The 24,398-nt window shown below is 38.5% G+C and overlaps 1 protein-coding gene across 2 annotated transcripts in view; it reads right to left on the bottom strand.

The window, feature by feature from the left end:
• Nucleotides 1-24,170, bottom strand: part of LOC128686042 (uncharacterized) — a 44,266-nt gene extending 20,096 nt beyond the window's left edge. The window contains exons 1-3 of one of the 2 annotated variants that reach the window (XM_053772676.2): nucleotides 23,848-24,170; nucleotides 22,129-22,233; nucleotides 2,424-2,561 (exon numbers count right to left, since the gene is read on the bottom strand). In XM_053772676.2, coding sequence (XP_053628651.2) covers nucleotides 2,424-2,561; nucleotides 22,129-22,233; nucleotides 23,848-23,931 — 327 coding nt within the window. In that variant the 5' untranslated portion in view covers nucleotides 23,932-24,170. The remainder of the gene's footprint in view (nucleotides 1-2,423; nucleotides 2,562-22,128; nucleotides 22,234-23,847) is intronic. The other variant, XM_053772677.2, reaches the window with a different exon arrangement.
• Between the last annotated feature and the right edge of the window lie 228 nt (nucleotides 24,171-24,398).

Raw genomic sequence — 24,398 nt, forward strand, 5'->3', positions numbered from 1 at the left:
TCTGCTTGACTTGGTTCTTGCCAACAAAGATTCACTAATTAATAATCTTGAGGTTAATGATGAGCTTGGGGAAAGTGATCATAAATCACTTAGTTTCAATATATCATGGAATTACCCAGATAACTGCAATCAAATCTCTGTCCCAGATTTTCGCTTGGCCGACTTCATAGGACTGAAAAATTACCTGGGTGGGCAAAATTAGGATGTCCTGACTGGGTCTGGTAGGTGATCTTGGGTGCCAATATGACGTTTTTCAGAGCATAGTTCTAGCTGCCCAGACAACTTTTGTTCCGTGTAGGGAAATTAGATCTAACAAAAATAACCCCAAATGGAGGAACAATAGATTAAAACATCTCATTGGTCAAAAGAGAGGCATATATAAGAGGGGATGGGCAGTTAGGAAATCAATATATTCAATTAAAGAGAAAAATAAAGAAAGGAATAAGAAAAGCTAAAAGGGATTATGAGGCTAAGGTCGCAAGGGATTCAAAGGCTAACCCAAAAGGGTTCTTTCAGGTGTACAGAAGTAAGATTAGGGACAAGATTGGCCCACTTAAGAGTAACTCTGGTCAAATCACTGACAGTGATAAGGATATGTGTGAAATTCTCAATACCTACTTCCTCTCAGTTTTCACCCAGGAAAATACTAGTGATATTCCTGAAATAATAGATTTTGTAGAACAGGATAATAAACTATGTACGTTTGTGGTAACTAGTGACATGGCCCTCAGACAAATAGAGAAACTAAAACCTAACCTGATGAACTGTTTGCAAGGGTGTTAAAGGAATGTAAAGAGGAACTTAGCATACCTTTGGCTAATCTTTTTAACATATCACTACAAACTGGCATAGTGCCTGATAAGTGGAAAATGGCAAATGTAATACCTATTTACAAGGCATGTGACAGGTCCTTGGCTTCGAACTATAGACCAATAAGCCTTACCTCCATAGTGGGAAAAATTATGGAATCAATAATTGCCGAAGCAATTCGTAGCCATCTTGATAGGCACAGATTGATTAATGAATCTCAACACGGTTTTCCAAAGGGGCGTTCCTGTCTTACGAGTTTACTAACTTTTTTCACTAAGGTGTTTGAAGAGGTAGATCATGGTAATAAATACGATATTGTGTATATGGACTTCAATAAGGCTTTCGATAGAGTTCCACATCAGAGGCTATTGAGGAAACTTAAGGCACACGGAATAGGAAGAGAAATTTTTTCCTGGGTAGAGGCTTGGCTGAGAAATAGGCAGCAGAGAGTTTGCATAAATGGGGAGAAATCAGAATGGGGGCACGTCACAAGCGGTGTTCCTCAGGGGTTAGTGTTGGGCCCGTTGTTGTTCACAATTTACATAAACGACATAGATGAGGGAATAAATAGCGACATAAGCAAATTTGCTGATGACACCTAAATAGGCCGTCTGATTCATTCTAATGAGGACAACAGACAACTCCAGGATGATTTGAATAGACTGATGCAATGGTCGGAGAAGTGGCAGATGCAGTTTAATATTGACAAATGCAAAGTTCTAAATGTTGGACAGTTAAATAACCATGCCACATATAAACTAAATAATGTAGATCTTAATACTACTGTTTGCGAAAAGGATTTAGGAGTTCTAGTTAGCAGTAACCTAAAACCAAGACAACAGTGCATTAGTGTTCGCAATAAAGCTAACAGAATTCTTGGCTTCATATCTAGAAGTATAAATAATGGAAGTCCTCAGGTTGTTCTTCAACTCTATATATCCTTGGTTAGGCCTCATTTAGACTATGCTGCTCAGTTCTGGTCACCGTAATGAAACAAATAGACCGACTGAAGCAAAATAAGTCGCCGGATCTTGATGATATATATATATTTATATATATATATATATATATATATATATATATATATATATATATATATATATATATATATATATATATATATATATATATATATATAAATATATATATATATATAAATATATATATATATATATATATATATATATATATATATATATATATATATATATATATATATATATATATATATATATATATATATATATATATATATATATATATATATATATTCATTAATGAAAAATGACTGATGTTTTTTAAACTTTGTAATGTGAAAACTGCTTCAGTGTTACATATACTTATATTCACTTGATACTTCATGCTAATGGAAGTTTGTAAAATAAGGTAGCCAACCTCAGCTTAAAAGTGCAATGTTACTATTTAAAACAGAGAGAGAGAGAGAGAGAGGGGGGGAAGAGAGAGAGAGGAAGAGAGAGGAAGAGAGAGGAAGAGAGAGAGAGGAAGAGAGAGAGAGGAATAGAGAGAGGAAGAGAGAGAGGGAGGGAGAAGAAGAGAGAAGGAGGAAGAGCGAGAGAGACTACTAAACCAACATAGAACACAGTGATATTTACCTTTCTGATGACATAAGGAGTGCAGGCAAATAATACGATGCGCTGTGTCCAGTTTATCAATGTCGTTGATGCCAGCATCTTAGTCAGTGTTTCCTGGTCTTCATCAACATCCCAGTACAATGACACTGACTGAAGACTCTGCCAGAGGACGAGACAATAAGAGGCTAAAATACTGATTCTTTGTGAGAAAATTTCTCCGAAAACTCATAGCCCAGTGTGCTAATCAGTAACTAGCAAAATGATCCGTGAGTTTTAAAGCTCACCTGCCATGGGTTGAACCCTATCAGCTCTGTGATTTTATGAAATTTATTTATTCTGAACTAAAAAAATACAGAAATCTCCAATTTATTATATTTAACATACAACTATTTATAACTATAATCAAAGATATTTTACTGTAATTTGAATAACATTACATAAGAACATCATGTTCTAATAAAAATTGTATCACTTCATCGACACCATGCCCAGCCCTTCTAGGGTAGGGTAGGGTAGGTGCCCGAGCCAGAGCTTGCAGCTCACAAGACTGTCATTCCCATTAGCCCCCTTGTGGCGGGGATGGCAGACCAGAGAGGTCTAGCTTGTGGCTAGTCCTGGGGACAGTTGATCCCAAAGATGAGGAGGTACTTGTGCCTCCTCCCATGGGAGACTTAGGTCTCAGACACTCCCTAAAGAGGGAGCCAAGGCCGGGCCACCACTTGGAAAAGGCCCGGGCCGGGAGAATACCGGCGAATGTTTAATAATAATAATAATAATTAATTGTATCATTTCCCTATGAGTGTTTATATATATATATATATATATATATATATATATATATATATATATATATATATATATATATATATATATATATATATATATATAGATATATATATATATATATATATATATATATATAGTACCACCTTTATAGCTGGAATGGGGACCCTCATCCTCAGAGAAGACAATAAACGTACCTCAGGGAAAACTCAAGGTTCTCCCCGGAGCTGTTTGAATATTTTCTTCTCCTACCACCCCCTATATTTTTTTGTTCTATGTGAACATTTATTAATAAACAAAATACATTTACAGAAAAAAACATAAACATGAATACAATGGCACAATGTATCAAAGATCATGAATTTCCTCCAGCTCCTCCGAGGCTGGACGCGAGCCAAGTATGCAGCAAGCATTTCCCCTCTGGATGGCGACGCTGAGGCGCTGGAACATGAAAGTGGCTGCCCTTGGGTCCCTGGTGGTGTCGATGAGTCTGGAACCCAATTCTTTAAGGAAACGTGTGGCATTTTTTCCCCATGATCCCAAGGTCTCTGATCCCACTGGGACAAATTGATACTGTTGGCTAATGTCCCTGTACTTGCTGATCTTGTACTCCTCCCTGTGGTCAGCAGCTCCTTCCTGTCGCCCCACACTGTGATGGATATAGGTGTCAGCCAGTGTGGACACACAGGTATAGTCCCATGCTAAGAGCTTGCCATTCTTCCAAGGATAGATGGTGATCCCGTCGGGGCTGTTTGCTGGGTTGTGGGTATTGTTTGCTGCAAGGGATCGTGGCTCCCTCTCTGCAGGGCATCCAGCTGTAGCAAGGGTTCTCTTAATGATGTCGTTGACCTCATTGTGTCTTGCATGCCAGCCCTTGGTTTTGGAACAGTAAAGACCATGTAGACCGTATTGGTCTGTTTGCACTTCGCCGCAAATACACATATATTCTGTGTGAATTGGGGCAGCAAGGCGCAGAGCCACTGCAATACGGAGGGTCTTAGGGTCGAGTCGCGTTCCCATTGCCGATATGGGAACTGTTTGGAGGAAGTCCCTGGAGTGATGTTCACTCACAGCCTGGAGACGGGCAATCTCCCTATCTGATGTTGCAGCCCTGAGCATGTTGGCAAGCACCTTTTCAGCAATTGGGCCATCCCAGCGTGACTGTTTGTGAGCCAGTGCTGCACTAGGGTTTGGTGCTGGAGCAGCAAGAGTCTCCCATTCGATGATGGCACTGGCATAGCTAGGGTCTTCTATTCCTGCTGAGTCACTGAGGGTGTCAGGAAGAATTTGTCTTATCAACTCGTTTGATGCAATGGAAGAGGACAGGAAAGCTGGTAGAGCAATCTGGGAGGATCTACGTACTCCTAGCCCTCCAAGCCTAACCGGAAGTGAGGCTTGCAACCACTGTCCATCGTCAAGGGAAAGATTCAATACACTCTCTAGCATGGCCTTCAGGAGAGAGTCATATTCCTTGAGTTTTGGACTGCTGAAGGCTGGGGAGCATCTCAGAAAATAGGTAAGTTTTGGGATTGACAGGCACCTGGTGAGTAGGTAGAAGGCATCGTGTGTGTCAGTGTCTTTCATCCTGCTTTCCATCGTCCGGAGGTCGTGCCGAATAGGCAGAACTTGCGATCTTGGCTTAAATAGCAATGCTCATCTTGCCATATAGGACAAGTGAAAATTTTTGTATGCAATAATTTCGCCAAAATCATTCTGAACCTAACGAAAAATATATATTTCACTGTGTTTGTTTAGTATTAAATTATTGTAAGCAAATCTAAAATATATTTAGTTGGGTTAGGCTAAAATAAATTGTTCTTGTTATAATAAGATTAGGTAAGTTTTCTAAGATTCTTTTGGTGCAAAATTAAAATTTTTTACATTAACATCAATGAAAAACATGTATCTTTAAACGTATAAAAGAAAATTTTAGAAAGGATTTAATTTTAAATGAGTTCTTGCTAATTGGCCAGTTTTACATATTCGGCACGGCATATATATATATATATATATATATATATATATATATATATATATATATATATATATATATATATATATATATATATATATATATATATATATATATATATATATATATATAGGTCGTGCCGAATAGGCAGAACTTGCGATCTTGGCTTAAATAGCAACGCTCATCTTGCCATATAAGGCAAGTGAAAATTTGTGTATGCAATAATTTCGCCAAAATCATTCAGAACCTAACGAAAAAAATATATTTCACTGTGTTTGTTTAGTATTAAATTACTGTATACAAATCTAAAATATATTTAGTTGGGTTAGGCTAAAATAAATTGCGCTTGTTATAATAAGGTTAGGTAAGTTTTCTAAGTTCCTTTTGGTGCAAAATTATAAATTTTTACATCAACATTAATGAAAGAAATATATCTTTAAACGTATAAGAGAAAATTTTAGAAAGGACTTAATTTTAAATGAGTTCTTGCTAATTGACCAGTTTTACATATTCGGCACGACATATATATATATATATATATATATATATATATATATATATATATATATATATATATATATATATATATATATATACATATATATATATACATATATATATATATATATATATATATATATATATATATATATATATATATATATATATATATATATATTTATATATATATATACATATATATACATATACATATATATATATATATATATATATATATATATATATATATATATATATATATATATATATATATATATATATATATATATATATATATATATATATATATTTTTTATTATCACACCGGCCGATTCCCACCAAGGCAGGGTGGCCCGAAAAAGAAAAACTTTCACCATCATTCACTCCATCACTGTCTTGCCAGAAGGGTGCTTTACACTACAGTTTTTAAACTGCAACATTAACACCCCTCCTTCAGAGTGCAGGCACTGTACTTCCCATCTCCAGGACTCAAGTCCGGCCTGCCGGTTTCCCTGAATCCCTTCATAAATGTTACTTTGCTCACACTCCAACCGCACGTCAAGTATTAAAAACCATTTGTCTCCATTCACTCCTATCAAACACGCTCACGCATGCCTGCTGGAAGTCCAAGCCCCTCGCACACAAAACCTCCTTTACCCCCTCCCTCCAACCCTTCCTAGGCCGACCCCTACCCCGCCTTCCTTCCACTACAGACTGATACACTCTAGAAGTCATTCTGTTTCGCTCCATTCTCTCTACATGTCCGAACCACCTCAACAACCCTTCCTCAGCCCTCTGGACAACATTTTTGGTAATCCCGCACCTCCTCCTAACTTCCAAACTACGAATTCTCTGCATTATATTCACACCACACATTGCCCTCAGACATGACATCTCCACTGCCTCCAGCCTTCTCCTCGCTGCAACATTCATCACCCACGCTTCACACCCATATAAAAGCGTTGGTAAAACTATACTCTCATACATTCCCCTCTTTGCCTCCAAGGACAAAGTTCTTTGTCTCCACAGACTCCTAAGTGCACCACTCACTCTTTTTCCCTCATCAATTCTATGATTCACCTCATCTTTCATAGACCCATCCGCTGACACGTCCACTCCCAAATATCTGAATACGTTCACCTCCTCCATACTCTCTCCCTCCAATCTGATATTCAATCTTTCATCACCTAATCTTTTTGTTATCCTCATAACCTTACTCTTTCCTGTATTCACCTTTAATTTTCTTCTTTTGCACACCCTACCAAATTCATCCACCAATCTCTGCAACTTCTCTTCAGAATCTCCCAAGAGCACAGTGTCATCAGCAAAGAGCAGCTGTGACAACTCCCACTTTGTGTGTGATTCTTTATCTTTTAACTCCACGCCTCTTGCCAAGACCCTCGCATTTACTTCTCTTACAACCCCATCTATAAATATATTAAACAACCAAGGTGACATCACACATCCTTGTCTAAGGCCTACTTTTACTGGGAAAAAATTTCCCTCTTTCCTACATACTCTAACTTGAGCCTCACTATCCTCGTAAAAACTCTTCACTGCTTTCAGTAACCTACCTCCTACACCATACACTTGCAACATCTGCCACATTGCCCCCCTATCCACCCTGTCATACGCCTTTTCCAAATCCATAAATGCCACAAAGACCTCTTTAGCCTTATCTAAATACTGTTCACTTATATGTTTCACTGTAAACACCTGGTCCACACACCCCCTACCTTTCCTAAAGCCTCCTTGTTCATCTGCTATCCTATTCTCCGTCTTACTCTTAATTCTTTCAATTATAACTCTACCATACACTTTACCAGGTACACTCAACAGACTTATCCCCCTATAATTTTTGCACTCTCTTTTATCTTTTATATATATATATATATATATATATATATATATATATATATATATATATATATATATATATATATATATATATGTATATATATATATATGTCGTGCCGAATAGGCAGAACTTGCGATCTTGGCTTAATAGCAACGCTCATCATACCATATAGGACAAATAAAAATTTGTCTTTGCAATAATTTCGCCAAAATCATTCTGAATCTAACGAAAAAAATATATTTGATTGTGCTTGTTTAGTACTAAATTATTGTAAACGTATTTAAAATATATTTAGTTGGATTAAGCTAAAAATAAATTGCGCTTGTTATAATAAGGTTAGGTAAGTTTTCTAAGATTCTTTTGGTGCAAAATTATAAATTTTTACATTAACATTAATAAAAAAAATATATCTTTAAACGTATAAGAGAAAATTTTAGAAAGGACTTAATTTTAAAAGAGTTTTTGCTAATTGACCAGTTTTACCAATTAGGCACGACATATGTATTATATATATATATATATATATATATATATATATATATATATATATATATATATATATATATATATATATATATATATATATATATATATATATATATATATATGTCGTGCCGAATAGGCAGAACTTGCGATCTTGGCTTAAATAGCAACGCTCATCTTGCCATATAGGACAAGCGAAAATTTGTGTATGCAATAATTTCGCCAAAATCATTCTGATCCTAACGAAAAAAATATATTTCACTGTGTTTGTTTAGTATTAAATTATTGTATACAAATCTAAAATACATTTAGTTGGGTTAGGCTAAAATAATTTGTTCTTGTTATTATAAGGTTATGTAAGTTTTCTAAGATTCTTTTGTAGCAAAATTAAATTTTTTTACATTAACATTAATGGAAAAAAGATTTCTTTAAACGCATAAGAGAACATTTTAGAAAGGACTTAATTTTAAATGAGTTCTTGCTAATTGACCAGTTTTACATATTCGGTACGACAATATATATATATATATATATATATATATATATATATATATATATATATATATATATATATATATATATATATATATATATATATACATATATATATATATATATATATATATATATATATATATATATATATATATATATATATATATATATATATATATATATATATATAGGGAGGTACCACCTCTAGAACTGTCGTAGGGACCCTCATCCTCAGAGAAAAGAATAAACTTGCTTCAGGGAAAACTCAATACTCTCCCTGAAGCCGTTTGAGAATTTTCTCCTACCACCCCCTATATTATATATATATATATATATATATATATATATATATATATATATATATATATATATATATATATATATATATATATATATATATATATATATATTTTATTTAAAGACAAAATACATTGACAGAACATTCACAAAACTACAATACAAAGTAAAACAACAGAGGTAACTCAGAGCTACATCACGAATACTTCGTCGAGCTCCCCGGCGGTGGGCCGCGTGCCCAGAATGCTGCAGGCATTTCCTCTCTGGATCGCAACACTGAGTCTCTGGAAGAGGAAGCTGGTCGCCCTGTGGTCCTTTGTTTCTCTGATGAGCTTTTCACTCAGCTCTATTAGGAACTTTAGAGCACACTTGCCCCATGCTCCAAGGGTCTCTGACCCTATTGGGATGAAGTTATAGCAAGGGGGAAGGACTTCATATTTGCGGATCTTCTGAGTCTCCCTGTGGCTGGCAGCTCCACCCCCTTCCACTACGGAGTATGGCAAGTAGGTGTCTGCCAATGTGGCGGCACATGTGTAGTCCCAGGCAATCTGCTTTCCATCCTTCCAAGGTAGCATAGTGGCTCCATCAGGACGTTTTAGACTTCCGTCAGACCTCTGCACTTGGGGTTCCTGTTGAGCTGGGCAACGGGCTGTGGCGAGGCTTCTCTTTGTGATATCATTGACCTCCTCATGCCTGGCATACTTCCCTTCTGCTGTGTGACACACGAGACCATGAAGTCCGAATTGATCAGCTGTCGCCCTGCCGCAAATACACCTATGTTCGGTGAGGATGGGGGCGGCTAGGCGAAGAGCAACACCAATCCGAATGGCCTGTGGGTCTAGTCGAGTGCCCAAGGAGGAATTGGGAACAGCAAACAGGAAATCTCCTGAGTGTGGTGCCTTCACTGCCAGCAGACAAGCTTGTCCTTTCCTGAGGCGTTGGAGAGCATTGTGTTGGCGATTTATATATATATATATATATATATATATATATATATATATATATATATATATATATATATATATAAAATAAATATATTATATTTATATATATATATATATATATATATATATATATATATATATATATATATATATATATATATATATATATATATATATATATATATAACAAGTCGGCCGTCTCCCACCAAGGCAGGGTGACCCATAATGAAAGAAAATCCCCAAAAAGAAAATACTTTTATCATCATTCAACACTTTCACCACACTCACACATAATCACTGTTTTTGCAGAGGTGCTCAGAATACAACAGTTTAGAAGCATATACGTATAAAGATACACAACATATCCCTCCAAACTGCTAATACCCGAACCCCTCCTTTAGAGTGCAGGCATTGTACTTCCCATTTCCAGGACTTTAGTCCGGCTATATAAAAATAACCGTTTTCCCTGAATCCCTTCACTAAATATTACCCTGCTCACACTCCAAGAGATCGTCAGGTCCAAAAATACCATTCATCTCCATTCACTCCTACCGAACACGCTAATGCCCACCTTCCTTTGCCTACATATTTATACGCTCTCTGTGCCATTCTACTTTGATCCATTCTCTCTAAATGACCAAGCCACCTCAACAACACCCCTTCAGTCCTCTGACTAATACTATAATTAACTCCACACCTTCTCCTAATTTCCACACTCCGAATTTTCTACATAATATTTACACCACACATTACCCTTAGACTGGACATCTCCACTGTCTCCAACCGCCTCCTTGCTGCTGCATTCACAACCCAAGTTTTACACCCATATAAGAGTGTTGGTGCTACTAAACTTACATGCATTCCCTTCTTTGCCTCCTTAGATAACGTTTTTCGTCTCCACAAATACCTCAGTGCACCACTCACCTTTTTTCCCTTATCAATTCTATGATTAACCTCATCCTTCATAAATCCATTCACACATCAACTCCCAAGTATCTGAAAAAATTCACTTTTTCCATACTCCTCTTTCCCAATTTGATATCCAATTTTTCTTTATCTAAATCATTTGATACCATCATCACCTTACTCATTTCTATGCTCACTTTCAACTTTCTACCTTTACACACACTCCCAAACTCATTCACTAACCTTTGCAATTTTTCTTTAGATTCTCCCATAAGCACAGTATCATCAGCAAAAAGCAGCTGTGTCAATTCACATTTTGCATTTGAATCCCCATAATTTAATTCCACCCCTCTCCCGAACACCCTAGCATTTACTTCTTTTACAACCCCATTTATAAAGATATTAAACAACCATGGTGACATTACACATCCATGTCTAAGACCTACTTTTACTGGGAAGTAGTCTCCCTGTTTTCTACACACCCTAACCTGAGCCTCACTATCCTCATAAAAACTCTTTACAGCATTTAGTAACTTACCTCCTATTCCATGTACTTGCAACATCTGCCACATTGCTCCACTATCCACTCTATCATATGCCTTTTTTAAATCCATAAATGCAATAAAAACTTCCCAACCTTTATATAAATACTGCTCACATATATGCTTCAATGTAAACACTTGATCTACACATCCCCTACCTACTCTGAAACCTCCTTGCTCATCCGCAATCCTACATTCTGTATTACCTCTAATTCTTTCAATAATAACCCTACCGTACACTTTTCCTGGTATAGTTACTAAACTTATTCCTCTATACAATCTCTTTTGTCCCCCTTCCCTTTATATAAAGGAACTATACGTGCTCTCTGCCAATTCCTCGGTACCTTCCCCTCTTTCATACATTTATTAAACAAAAATAGCAACCACTCCAACACTATATCCCCCCTGCTTTTAACATTTCTGCCATGATCCCGTCAGTTCCAGCTGCTTTATCTCCTTTCATTCTACATAATGCCTCATGCACCTCCCCCACACTCACATCCTGTTCTTCTTCACTCCTAAAATACGGTATACCTCCCTGGCCAATGCATGAAATTACCGCCTCCCTTTCTTCGTCGACGTTTAAAAGTTCCTCAAAATATTCTCGCCATCTACCCAATACCTCCATCTCCCCATCTACTAACTCCCCTTCTCTGTTTTTTACTGACAAATCCATTTGTTCCCTAGGCTTTCTTAACTTGTATAACTCGCTCCAATTTTTTTTCTTATTTTCATTAAAATTTCTTGACAGTGCCTCTCCCACTCTATCATCTGCTCTCCTCTTGCGTTCTCTCACCACTCTCTTCACCTTTCTTTTACTCTCTATTAACGAAAGTTTCTCCTTTTACATTTAGTAATATATACAGGAGAAGACGTTACTAGCCCCTTGCTCCCGGCATTTTAGTTGCCTCTTACAACACACATGGCTTACGGAGAAAGAATTCTGTTCCACTTTCCCATGGAGGTAATAAGAAATAAACAAGAACAAGAACTAGTAAGAAATTAGAAGAAAACCCAGTGGGGAGTGTATATATATGCTTGTACATGTATGTGTATTGAGACCTAAGTGTAAGTAGAAGTCTTTGCCCACCTTGTCTATTCCGCGCAGTATTTTATATGTCGTTATCATGTCTCCCCTGACCCTCCTGTCCTCCAGTGTCGTCAGGCCGATTTCCCTCAACCTTTCTTCGTAGGACAATCCCCGTAGCTCTGGGACTAGTCTTGTTGCAAACCTTTGCACTTTCTCTAATTTCTTGACTTGCTTGACTAGGTGTGGATTCCAAACTGGTGCTGCATACTCCAGTATTTGCCTGACGTAAATGGTATACAGAGTCTTAAACGAATCCTTACTGAGGTATCGGAACGCTATCCGTAGGTTTACCAGGCGCCCGTATGCTGCAGCAGTTATCTGATTGATGTGCGCCTCAGGAGATATGCTTGGTGCTATACTCACCCCCAGATCTTTTTCCTTGAGTGAGGTTTGCAGTCTTTGGCCATCTAAACTATATTGTGTCTGCGGTCTTCTTTGCCCTTCCCCAATCTTCATGACTTTGCCTTCGGCAGGGTTAAATTCAAGGAGCCAGTTGCTGGACCATGCTTGTAGCCTGTCCAGGTCTCTTTGTAGTCCTGCCTGATCCTCATCCGATTTGATTCTTCTCATTAACTTCGCATCATCTGCAAACAAGGACATTTCTGAGTCTATCCCTTCCGTTATGTCGTTCATATATACCAAGAACAGCACAGGTCCTAGGACTGACCCCTGTGGAACCCCGCTTGTCACAGGCGCCCACTCTGACACCTCGGCCGTACCATGACTCGTTGTTGCCTCCCTGTCAGGTATTCTCTGATCCATTGCAGTGCCTTTCCTGTTATGTGTGCCTGATCCTCTAGCTTTTGCAGTAACCTCTTGTGAGGAACTGTGTCGAAGGCCTTCTTGCAGTCCAAAAATATGCAGTCGATCCACCCCTCTCTCTCTTGTCTTACTTCTGTCACCTTGTCATAAAACTCTAGTAGCTTTGTGACACAGGATTTTCCTTCCCTGAAACCGTGCTGGTTGTCAATTATACACTTGTTTCTTTCCAGGTGCTCCACCACTCTCCTCCTGATGATCTTCTCCATGACCTTGCATACTATACACGTTAGTGATACAGGTCTGTAGTTTAGTGCCTCATGTCTGTCTCCCTTTTTAAAAATTGGGACTACATTTGCCATTTTCCATACATCAGGGAGTTGCCCAGTTTCAAATGATGTGTTGAAGATCTTTGTTGATGGCTCACACAATATCTCTGCTCCCTCTTTAAGGACCCATGGAGAGATGTTGTCTGGTCCCACCGCCTTTGAGGTGTCAAGTTCGCATAGCAACTTCTTCACCTCCTCCTTGGTTATATGTACCTCATCCAGCACTTGCTGGTGTGCCCCCCTGTTCTGATTTCATGGAGTCCTACTGGTTTCCACTGTAAATACTTCTTTAAATCTTGTGTTGAGCTCCTGACATACCTCTCGGTCGTTTCTTGTGAATTCTCCATCACCCTTCCTCAGTCTGATTACCTGGTCCTTGACTGTTGTTTTCCTCCTGATGTGGCTGTACAACAGCTTCGGGTCAGTCTTTACTTTTGATGCTATGTCATTTTCATATTGTCTATGAGCCTCCCTTCTTATCTGTGCATATTCGTTTCTGGCTCTTCGGCTAATCTCTTTATTTTCCTGAGTTCTCTGTCTTCTGTACCTTTTCCATTATCTAGTACACCTAGTTTTTGCCTCCCTACACCTTTGGGTGAACCAAGGACTCGTTCTGTTCTTCCCATTATTTCTGTTTCCCTTGGGAACAAACCTCTCCTCTGCCTCCTTGCATTTTGTTGCCACATAGTCCATCATTTCTTGTACTGGTTTTCCTGTCAGTTCCCTCTCCCATTGAATGTCTTGAAGGAAGTTCCTCATGCCTGAGTAGTTCCCCCTTTTGTAGTTTGGTTTTTCCCAGCCTATTCCTGCTACTCTCTCCACTTGGAGCTCAACTATGTAGTCGAAGCACAGAATCACATGATCACTAGCTCGTAGGGGCCTTTCATACATGATACCCTCGATGTTCGAACTACTCAAGGTGAATACAAGGTCCAGTCTTGCTGGTTCATCCTCTCCTCTCTCTCTGGTAGTGTCTCTAACATGTTGATGCATGAGGTTTTCCAGTACCACATCCATCATCTTGGCTCTCCATATTTCGGGACCCCCCAATTGGCTCCAGGTTTTCTCAATCTCTTTGTGATTGAAATCACCCATAACTAGTAACTTTGCTCCCCCCATGTGTGCTCTCCTGGCCACCTCGGCTAGTGTGTCGATCATTGCTCTGTTGCTCTCATCATATTCTTCTCTTTGCCTCCTGCAGTTCTGTGGTGGGTTGTACATTACTGCAATTATCACCTTATGTCCCTCAGACTGGATTGTTCCTACTAAGTAGTCCCTTTCACCTGTGCCATCCATTCCTTCCATTTTCTCAAAACCCCACTGGTTTTTAATGAGCAGTGCAACTCCTCCTCCCCCTCTCCTCCCTCTGTCTTTCCTGAGGATTTGATATCCGGATGGAAAGATTGAATCTGTTATTATTCTGGTGAGTTTTGTTTCTGTGAGTGCTATTATGTCTGGGGATGTCTCCTTGATTCTTTCGTGCCACTCCTCATACTTGTTTGTTATTCCATCTGCATTTGTATACCACACCTTCAACTTCTTTTCTAAGACTGTGGTCTGGGAGGTGTATTGGGGTTGGGGAAGTGGGAGACCTGGTAAGGAACTATGGGTTGTTGCTGTGGGGGTGGAGTTTGTAATGTAGTGGGTGGGGGCATTGGATGTAGCAAGGGTGTTTTGATTTAGAGTGTTTGGTTGCACTGGGGTTGACTTGGTTGGGAGGCTTCTATAGGAAGTTGTGAGGGAGGCTGTATTTTATCTTCTTTCTGGGTCTGGGATCTCCTGTCTGTCTTCTCCATCCCCTCTCTTTCCTCCTTTCGCCTATGTACCATCTCTCTCAGTTTCTGCCTTTCTTCTTGTGTTCTGTCGCCGTCGAGATTCACCTTCCTGTATGCCGTCATGTCCCTTAATTGTGCTTTCTCCTGCAAGATCCTGTTCCGAGTCGCTTCTGCCTTGAAGGTCACTTTCACTGGCCGGGTTCTTTTTTTTACAAACCCCCCTATTTTCCGAAAATTTTCCAGCTGGGTCATGTCGTCTTCTCCTATTGCTTTCATGATGCTTTCGATTGCTTTTTTCCCCCTTGTTTTCTTGCTTCATATGTTTCCCCTTCAACTTCCTGGAGCCCATACACAAAGACTGACCTCACCCTTTCATTCTCCCACTGCATATCCCTGTGTATCCCCTCATTTAATTTGGTTTCCTCCACTGCAGCTTTCCTTTCTTCAGTTTCACTGGCTAATGTACTTGGGCTCAGTGACCTGTCATTTTCCCTTCTCGGCTTTCCTTTGTCTCTGTTGTTGTCTGTTAGGGCCTCCACATAAAGCTTAGCTCTTTCATTTACTACAGTCTCCTCTGATAGAGCTTCTCCATGCAGTTGTGCTCCTTCTTTCCCTACAGTCCCCTTATTTGTGGCTGAGGTAGCAGTCTCTGTTGCCAATCCCAAAATGTTCTTTAGTTCTTTAGGCTGTTTCAGATTTTTCAGTTCCTCTTCTAAACTCTGTATCCTAGCCTCTGCTGTGTGTGTGTGTGCGCGCGTGCACGTGTGTGTGTGTGTGTGTGTGTGTGTGTGTGTGTGTGTGTGTGTGTGTGTGTATGTGTGTGTGTGTGTGTGTGTGTGTGTGTGTGTGTGTGTGTGTGTGTGTGTGTGTGTGTGTGTGGGTGTGTGGGTGTGTGTGTGTGTGTGTAATTAGGCAAAACTTGCGATTTTGGCTTAAATAGCAACGCTCTTATTGCCGAATAAGGCAAGCGAAAATTTGTGTATGCAATAATTTCGCAAAAATCATTCTGAACCTAACGACAAAAATATATTTCATTTTGTTTGTTTATTATTAAATTATTGTAAACTTATCTAAATTATATTTAGATGGATTAGGCTAATTGAAGTTGCGCTTATTACAACAAGGTTTGGTAAGTTTTCTAAGGATCTTTTGGCAAAAAAATATTAATTTTTACATTAACATAAAGAAAAAAATATATCTCTAAACGTATAAGAGAAGATTTTAGAAAGTACTTTATTTTAAATGAGTTCTTGCTATTTGGCAAGTTTTACCTATTCGGCACGATATCTATATTTAAATCATGCTGAATGGATAAAACTGGTCAATTAGCAAGAATTCATTTAAAATTAAGTCCTTTCTAAAATTTTCTCTTATACATTTTAAATATATTTTTTCATGTGTGTTAATGTACAAAATAATAATTTTGTACAGAAAGATCCTTAGAAAACTTAATAAACTTATTATAACAAGCGCAATTTAATTTAGCCTATTCCAACTAAATATATTTTAAATAAGTTTAAAATAATTTAATAATAAACACACACTTAAATATGTTTTCTTCGTTAGGTTCAGAATGATTTTTGCAAAATTATTGCATGCACAAGTTTTCACTTGCCTTATTCGGCAAGAAGAGCGTTGCTATTGAAGCCAAAATCGCAAGATTTACCTATTAGGCACGACATATATAATATCATCCTCCTCCCTCTTTGGTGTACTAGCCTCCACGAGCAGTATTTTATATTATTGTAACCACGAACAAGTGGTGTTTAATCAATATTATAAAATACTGCTCGTGGAGGCTAGCACACCAAACTGGGAGGAGAATGATATTAGCTCTGAAGCATCCGTACCGTCGAATGTCCTATGATCACAGTGCAACACCTAGCTCTGCTGGGTGCGTTATTTTTGTAGGATTGCATGATCCCATGGGTTAGAGCATCATGAAATTTTCGCTCACCATGAGGCGGGCTAAAACAACATGGGTTCGAATCCTCGGCTAGTCGCAGTGTTGTATTGACCAATAACAACACTGCGACTAGCCGAGGATTCGAACCCATGATGTGTAGCCCGCCTTATGGTGAGCCATGTTGTTTGTATTGATCATTATCAACACTGACTAGCCGAGGATTCGAACCCATGTTGTTTTAGCCCAACTCATGGTAAGTTGATAGGGTTGCTTGGTGGAGGTTTGAGGAGCCTCTTTATGTTGTATAGAATATTGTCAAGTATTGGGTATTCATATTATACCTGTGTATTCACACTGTATAAAAACAGTGGTAGTGTTAGTCGTGAGGTGCCTGCTGTTACGTGGCCTCTTGTATACACATGTACAGAACCTTTGTAATAAGAGTGTGTCCCAGCGTTCATTTTAGTATCCTTGTTATTTCTTGAGGATGCTGCGAAATGGGCTATTGTATATACATGTACTGTATCAGTGTTATAATATGCTGTATTCATTTTCTTTATTGTATTAATTGTATGTTTGGTTGAGAATGGGTTTGGGTGAGAAACGCAAGAGGGGGAGGTGAGGCTTCCCACAAGGCTGTGCTGGGGAAAATTGTAGGAATAGGTGTCATTACCTACAGTGAATTCCTGACGTGTGGTAAATGTATTTCATGTTGTGGTAATGTATTGATTGTTGTGATACATACCTAAACCATACACAAATAACCAGCACATAAAAGAGAGAAGCTTACGACGACGTTTCGGTCCGACTTGGACCATTAACAAAGTCACACTGTGACTTTGTAAATGGTGTGACTTTGTAAATGGTCCAAGCCGGACCGAAACGTCGTCGTAAGCTTCTCTCTTTTATGTGCGGGTTATTTGTGTATCGTTCCAGTCACGGTATTGTGCCTTTTTGTTATACCTAAACCATGAATGTTGTTAGTACATTGTTCCAGCAGTCTTGTGGTCGTGTAATATACATTGTTCAAGCAGTCTAGTGGTCGTGTAATATACATTGTTCAAGCAGTCTTGTGGTCGTGTAATATACATTGTTCAAGCAGTCTAGTGGTCGTGTAATACACTTTGTGGACTAGCATGACAACTGTAATATTAATGTATATATGTCAATATGTCTGTAAAATTAATGCAGGTTGCTGTGGTAAACCAGTTTGATTTAGATTTGGAGGGGGATAAGGAGGGGGTTGGAAGCCCACGCGGGGTTGTGTGTGTAGTGAATTATTGGGCAATGGAAGGTTATTACGTCTGTTGCCGGATAGATCCTGTCTTTTATTTATGTGCTGTTATGTACTGTTTTAAATAAAATATTAAAAAAAACTCATGTGAGCGAAAATTCCATGATGCTCTAACCCATGCGAGCATACAATTATAAAAAAATCAAACACCCAGCAGAGCTAGGTGTTGTACTGTGAGCCGAGGACATACGATGGTGTGGGTGCTTCAGAGATAATTTCGTCCTTCTCCCAGTATGGTGTACTAGCCTCCAAGAACAGTATTTGTAAGCCACAGCACCGTGTCTTCCTTGGCAGATGCCATCCATCAAAAATCCTGCAAGTCTCCATCGGATATGATCCAATTCTTAAAATATTATTTTTATTTTTTATTTTATTATCACACTGGCCGATTCCCACCAAGGCAGGGTGGCCCGAAAAAGAAAAACTTCCACCATCATTCACTCCATCACTGTCTTGCCAGAAGGGTGCTTTACACTACAGTTTTTAAACTGCAGCATTAACACTCCTCCTTCAGAGTGCAGGCACTGTACTTAAAATATACCGCATAAAACAATATGTACCTCAAAGAATACAAACTTAATTGCTCCGCTACTGAAATATCGAGTAAATTAAAACTGTATACAGTATATAAATCAAATTCCAACAACACAATAGAGAAAAACCTAATGTGAAGGACCTGGGAGTGATATTGTCAAAATATCTCACTTTCAAATATCACAACAATGTATCTAGAACTTCTGCTAGGAAAATAATAGGAAGGATAATGAGAACCTTCGAAACTACGGATGCAAAGCCCATGATGATTCTCTTCAAGGTGATTGTTCTCTCTAGGCTGGAACATTGCTGTACACTAATGCCCCTTTCAAGACAGGCGAAATTCTAGACCTGGAGAATATACAGGGAACTTTCACGGCATGTATAAGTGCTAAAAAGGATCTAAATCATTTGAAACGGTTGAAATCCCTTGATCTGTGCTCCCTGAAATGCAGGCGAGAAAGATACATGATAACATGTACTTGAGAAATCCTAGAGGGACCAGTCTCAATTCTGCACATGAAAATCACTCTCTAGGAAAGCAAAAGACTTGGCAGGAGATGCAACATCCCCCAATAAAAAGCAGGGGGGGCACCACGAGAAAGCTAAAAGACAACATAGTAAGTGTCAGGGGCGCAAGACTGCCTCCCAGCACACAAGGGGATTTCCAATAGGCCCCTGGCTGTCTTCATGAAGGGGCTGGACAGTCACCTAGTCAGTTCATTACGAACCTCGCTTTGGCTCATACGTCGGTTTACCTGAGGCCAGCAATAACAGCTGGTTGATCAGATCCTGATCCACCGCGAAGCCTAGTCACGGACCAGGCTCCGGGGGAGCCGACCCCCGAAACCCTCTCCAGGTATACTCCAGGTGTTTGTTGACTACTTAATATTAGGTGCACCCACATCTTTCCAAGAATTATAATGATTGAGTCATTAATAAATACATAAGTACGATTTATCATCTACAGTGAAAGAAATAACCAACTCTAACAGATGTAACAATCTGATATGTACGAACTTCGAATTATGGCGCCATTATCAAATAAGGAAAGATAAGGGTGATTATCCAATTACAGTAAAATAAATGGTAATATAACCTGTAAATGTTTATATCTTCCCGAGATGAGAACACCTTGAGACAAATTAAATATCTTATCGGTCTGGAAATAAATATTTAAACTTATGTGAAATAAAGGATATATTTATGTGTGAAAAGAATGTAAAAACTGATGTTAACCCTTGAAAATCTAAGAAAATTTTCCTATCTTTAAGCATTTATGGAGTTTTGTGAGAAATAAAACAGCATAGAGTGAAGAAATATTAAATTTTATTAAATCTCTCGAAAGATGGAAAACTAATTATGATGATTTAAAAAGAAAAAAGTTAAGAATAATAAGAAAATGAATGTGAATTTGACGGAGTTGAGTATGAAATGTTGAGGATCAAAGAGAAGTCAGTGTTCATGAATCTTAGTCTTGGCTTTGTCTCTGTAAATGCTTTCTTTCTCATTGTATTGTAAAATACTCCAAACTACAGAAGATTCATTTCTTGACCTGACCTTTATCTCAACCTTACCTCTTCTCCTTTCCTATACTTTCCTTCCCTTTCATTTCTTCTGCCTAGGTGGGTTCTATCCAATGAGATTTTTCCTGAGTTATTGTCCTAGCCTCATGAACCATTATCTCTGCTACAGTGATCCTTTTTTCTCTTTGTTGTCCTTAGACTACCTCCTCTAATATGAATACTTCTGCTTCGTTAACACTCCACTCTCTGACACGTGTCACTACCACTACTCCTTTCTTATTGCCACCTCTGACACTGTTGCATTACTTATACTGCTGCTACTATTACTGTGTCCCTATCGTGTATATATATTGGCTCCCTTCCCATCGCATTTCTGTTTGTGTAGTTAACGGTCCAATTTGGACCTATGTCCGGGTTATTCGTGTATTGTTCCAGTCAGAGTAACGTGCCTTTTTACTCTTTATACGGATCAGGGATTGGTGGGGGTAAGGTAATCGGGGCGTAAGGGAGAGGGGTGAGGGTCGGGTATAAGTGTTGGCTGAGGGGTCAGGTAGAGGAATTAGATCTTGTGGGTTGGATAAGGGGTTCGATGTAATTATGTAGGTAAGGGACATGGACGAGATGATGTTAGGTAATGGTTTCTGGGTGAAGAGGTTGTGAGTGTTGCCAGAAAGCCTATTATCGATGAATGATATCTTATCAGGGGATATCACGGTGTGGGCTGAGGGATGGGTCATGGTGGATGGTTACTAAGTGTTGCCAGATAGTATGTTTATTACCGAATTACGAACTTCATGAATATTTACAGGGATGTTTACGCTTTTATAGGGAACACATGCCCCATCCATTTTAATCTAACAAATAATTTGACTGTTATCAGTTGGGTAGTGTTTTGGTATTAAAACTGATCTTACCACGAAAAGCTATGGCTATGGGATGCTGAATCCAAAAAGAAATTTTGAAGTGGCATAGATGTTTTTCAAATCGGAATCTAAAAGTGCTTTATGACCTCTGCTAGGGATGCCGCCCTTCCCTCATTAAAAACTTTAAATTGCCAAGTAGCCAAAATTCTGCTCCTTCGTACAGGACAGTATGTGACATGGTCTGGTTGTACTGGCTTTCATGGAGACTAAGTTCCAGAAATCAAAAAAAACTTTTACAAATATACTCGTAAGTCTAATTGAATAATAACTTGGTGATGATCAGAAATACTCTTGTTTCTCATAAGTAAAAGTTAGAACTGTTAAAACAATAATGGAAAAATTTCTTTTGTACTTCAAGAACCAGCCTTTTCATCAGAAGAATATTCACACTTCCGTGGTCTCTACATGAGAAGGAAAGTGTGGGAGGACTTGTTCACATTTACTAGCATGCACAGTGCGACTTGTCAGGAGGAATGGAATATGTGGGGAATTCTGACCCTCACACCTGCCTTCTCTACATGCTCGTGTGGTGCTGGATCTAATTCCTTGGACAAAGAGTTAAGTCTCTCACTTGTATCAACTTACACCCATAAAGGATGCATAAAAAGAAAACTAGCCTTAGTCCTGACTATCGTACCCAGAAATAGAAAGGAGAGTAGCGGATGTAAATAAACAGACAACGGTTCTAGTACTCACTAAGAAACACTTAGGAGAAATGTAGAGGGTGTAGGATACATCATTCTCATTACTCATAGATATAATGAGAATAAGTGTGGATGGTGCAGGAGTCACACATGACTAGTACTTACTAAGGAACTCCTAGTAACGATCACTAGTGTGGATGGTGCAGGAGAGACAATAATCTTCCAGCGGTCCAGTCCATGACTTAGTTGGCCACTCACCACCCCATGCACCTGGAACATCACACTCGTCAAATATTTTCATTCATAACACAAACATTATAATTAATTTTTCCTACTCAGGTTTTAATACTTTTTATTTTTTTCTGAATCAAAATTTTATTTTCGAGCAAATAATAATAATAATAATAATAATAATATCTTAATTTTTGTCATTATTAGTGGTATTAGTCGTAGAAGTAGTAAAAGTACAAGTATTAGTACCATTATCGTTATTATTATTATTATTATTATTATTATTATTATTATTATTATTATTATTATTATTATTATTATTATCTTTATTATTATTTTTAATTATTATTACTATTATTTTTATTAAAATATATGTATTAAGATCTCGATAACTTCTTCCCATAAACTGTGATTGAATGTAAATTTTGTTTGACTATAAATATATTATTATTATTATTATTATTATTATTATTATTATTATTATTATTATTATTATTATTATTATAAAAAAGAAGCGCTAAACCACAAGGGTTATACAGCGCACCAGGGCAGCGGGGCAGTGGATAGTGCTGGGGTAGAGGGTAGCTAGAGATTGAGGTAGAAAGGACTGAGGGGAGTGCTAGAGGCATCATCATTAGAGTTTGTGTAGTAAATCAGTTGCTGTCAAAAAAGTCAGTGAGAGAGTCTGGATTAAAGGAGGGTCCATCAGCAAGAAGGGAAGGTAAAGGGCAGCAGAGCGGCGACGACGATGGAGGTAAATTCTGTGTGCTCGTTGATAGAGTGGACAGTCCAACAGAATGCGGCTAACAGATACTAGAACCTGACAATTCTCACAGAGAGGAACAGGGCGCCTCTCTATGAGATACCCGTGAGTAAGACGAGTGTGGCCGATGCGAAGACGAGAGAGAATAGTCTCCCAGCCTCGATACTGATGACAAGAAGACGGCCAGAAACCTGTACTCTCTTTAATAGAATGAAGTTTGTTATGGAACAGATCATACCAACATTGTTGTCAACGGGTGCGAAGGTAGGTAGCAATTACAGCAAAATAGTCCATGAATGGAACACCTCTATGTGAAACTGGGAGGTCATGTACTGCTGACCGCGCGGTAGTGTCTGCCTGTTCATTGCCCAGTACGTCAACATGACCAGGGACCCAACAAAAAACAATATTTTTGTGCTTGGTAGAGATACGGCTTAATCAAAGTTGAATACGAAGAACTAAGGGGTGAGGTGCATCAAATTTTCGTTTACCCTGTAAAGCACTAAGGGAGTATGAAACAACCGCAAATGGTGACACAGGCATAGATGCAATACGGATAAGTGCACAAGAATGGCATACAATTCAGCTATAAAAATGCTAGCTGAGGATAATATATATATAAATATAGTAGCTAACTCATGGTCTGCCTGCTATTCCCTTCCTTCCTGGCCCTCTAGGGTAAAAAAAAATAAAGAGGGATCTCAGAAATCATGACAACTGCAAATAACCTTGGGAAGGAGCAAGCTTGCTCTAAAACTAGCAAGGCAGTGCTCTAACCAGTAGACAGTATGCAATGTGCAGTCTATAGAGTAAAGCACTGGACTGTTGGATTTTCACTGGCTTGCCGTACATTCGAGTCTTATTAATTCCTCGTGGGGTACTATACTCACAGTGAATGAATGTGGGAGTTTGGTTGTCAGACGTTCGAGCAATGCTGGCAGCTCCTCCGGCGTAGCCTTCTGCAGTGATGCCATAGCCGTTCTTTGTTCTCCTTCTGCCCTCCGTAGGTCCTTCTTTCTGACTTACACAGGTAAACACATAACTTGTTCTGTAATTCAGTCATTCAGTTTTATCTGAACTGCAGTTCGTCCATTTAATATTTGTTAATTTAAGATTTGATAATTTATGTTTTTCACTTAACGTACGTTTACCTATATTTAACCATAAATAACCAAAAACAACGAAATAAGAAGAAAACAGCGGAATAGTCGAGCACAGAGATACTTGAAAACTGGAACTGCGGTGATGGAGGAGGAAGGTGTAGCGATAATGGTAGAGCAATGAATAGTGAAAACTGTGGATGTTCGAGAGTGTATATTACGTACGATAACGCTGTTACATGGCCAAGATAACGATGAAATCAACAGTTATATCAGGACTATCGCAAAAGAAATTCCTGAGTACAAGATATGCGAATGTTAAAACCAAACAGTTGATAAAA

This window comes from Cherax quadricarinatus, chromosome 9 (assembly GCF_038502225.1).
Source record: "Cherax quadricarinatus isolate ZL_2023a chromosome 9, ASM3850222v1, whole genome shotgun sequence".
Lineage (NCBI taxonomy): Eukaryota > Metazoa > Arthropoda > Malacostraca > Decapoda > Parastacidae > Cherax > Cherax quadricarinatus.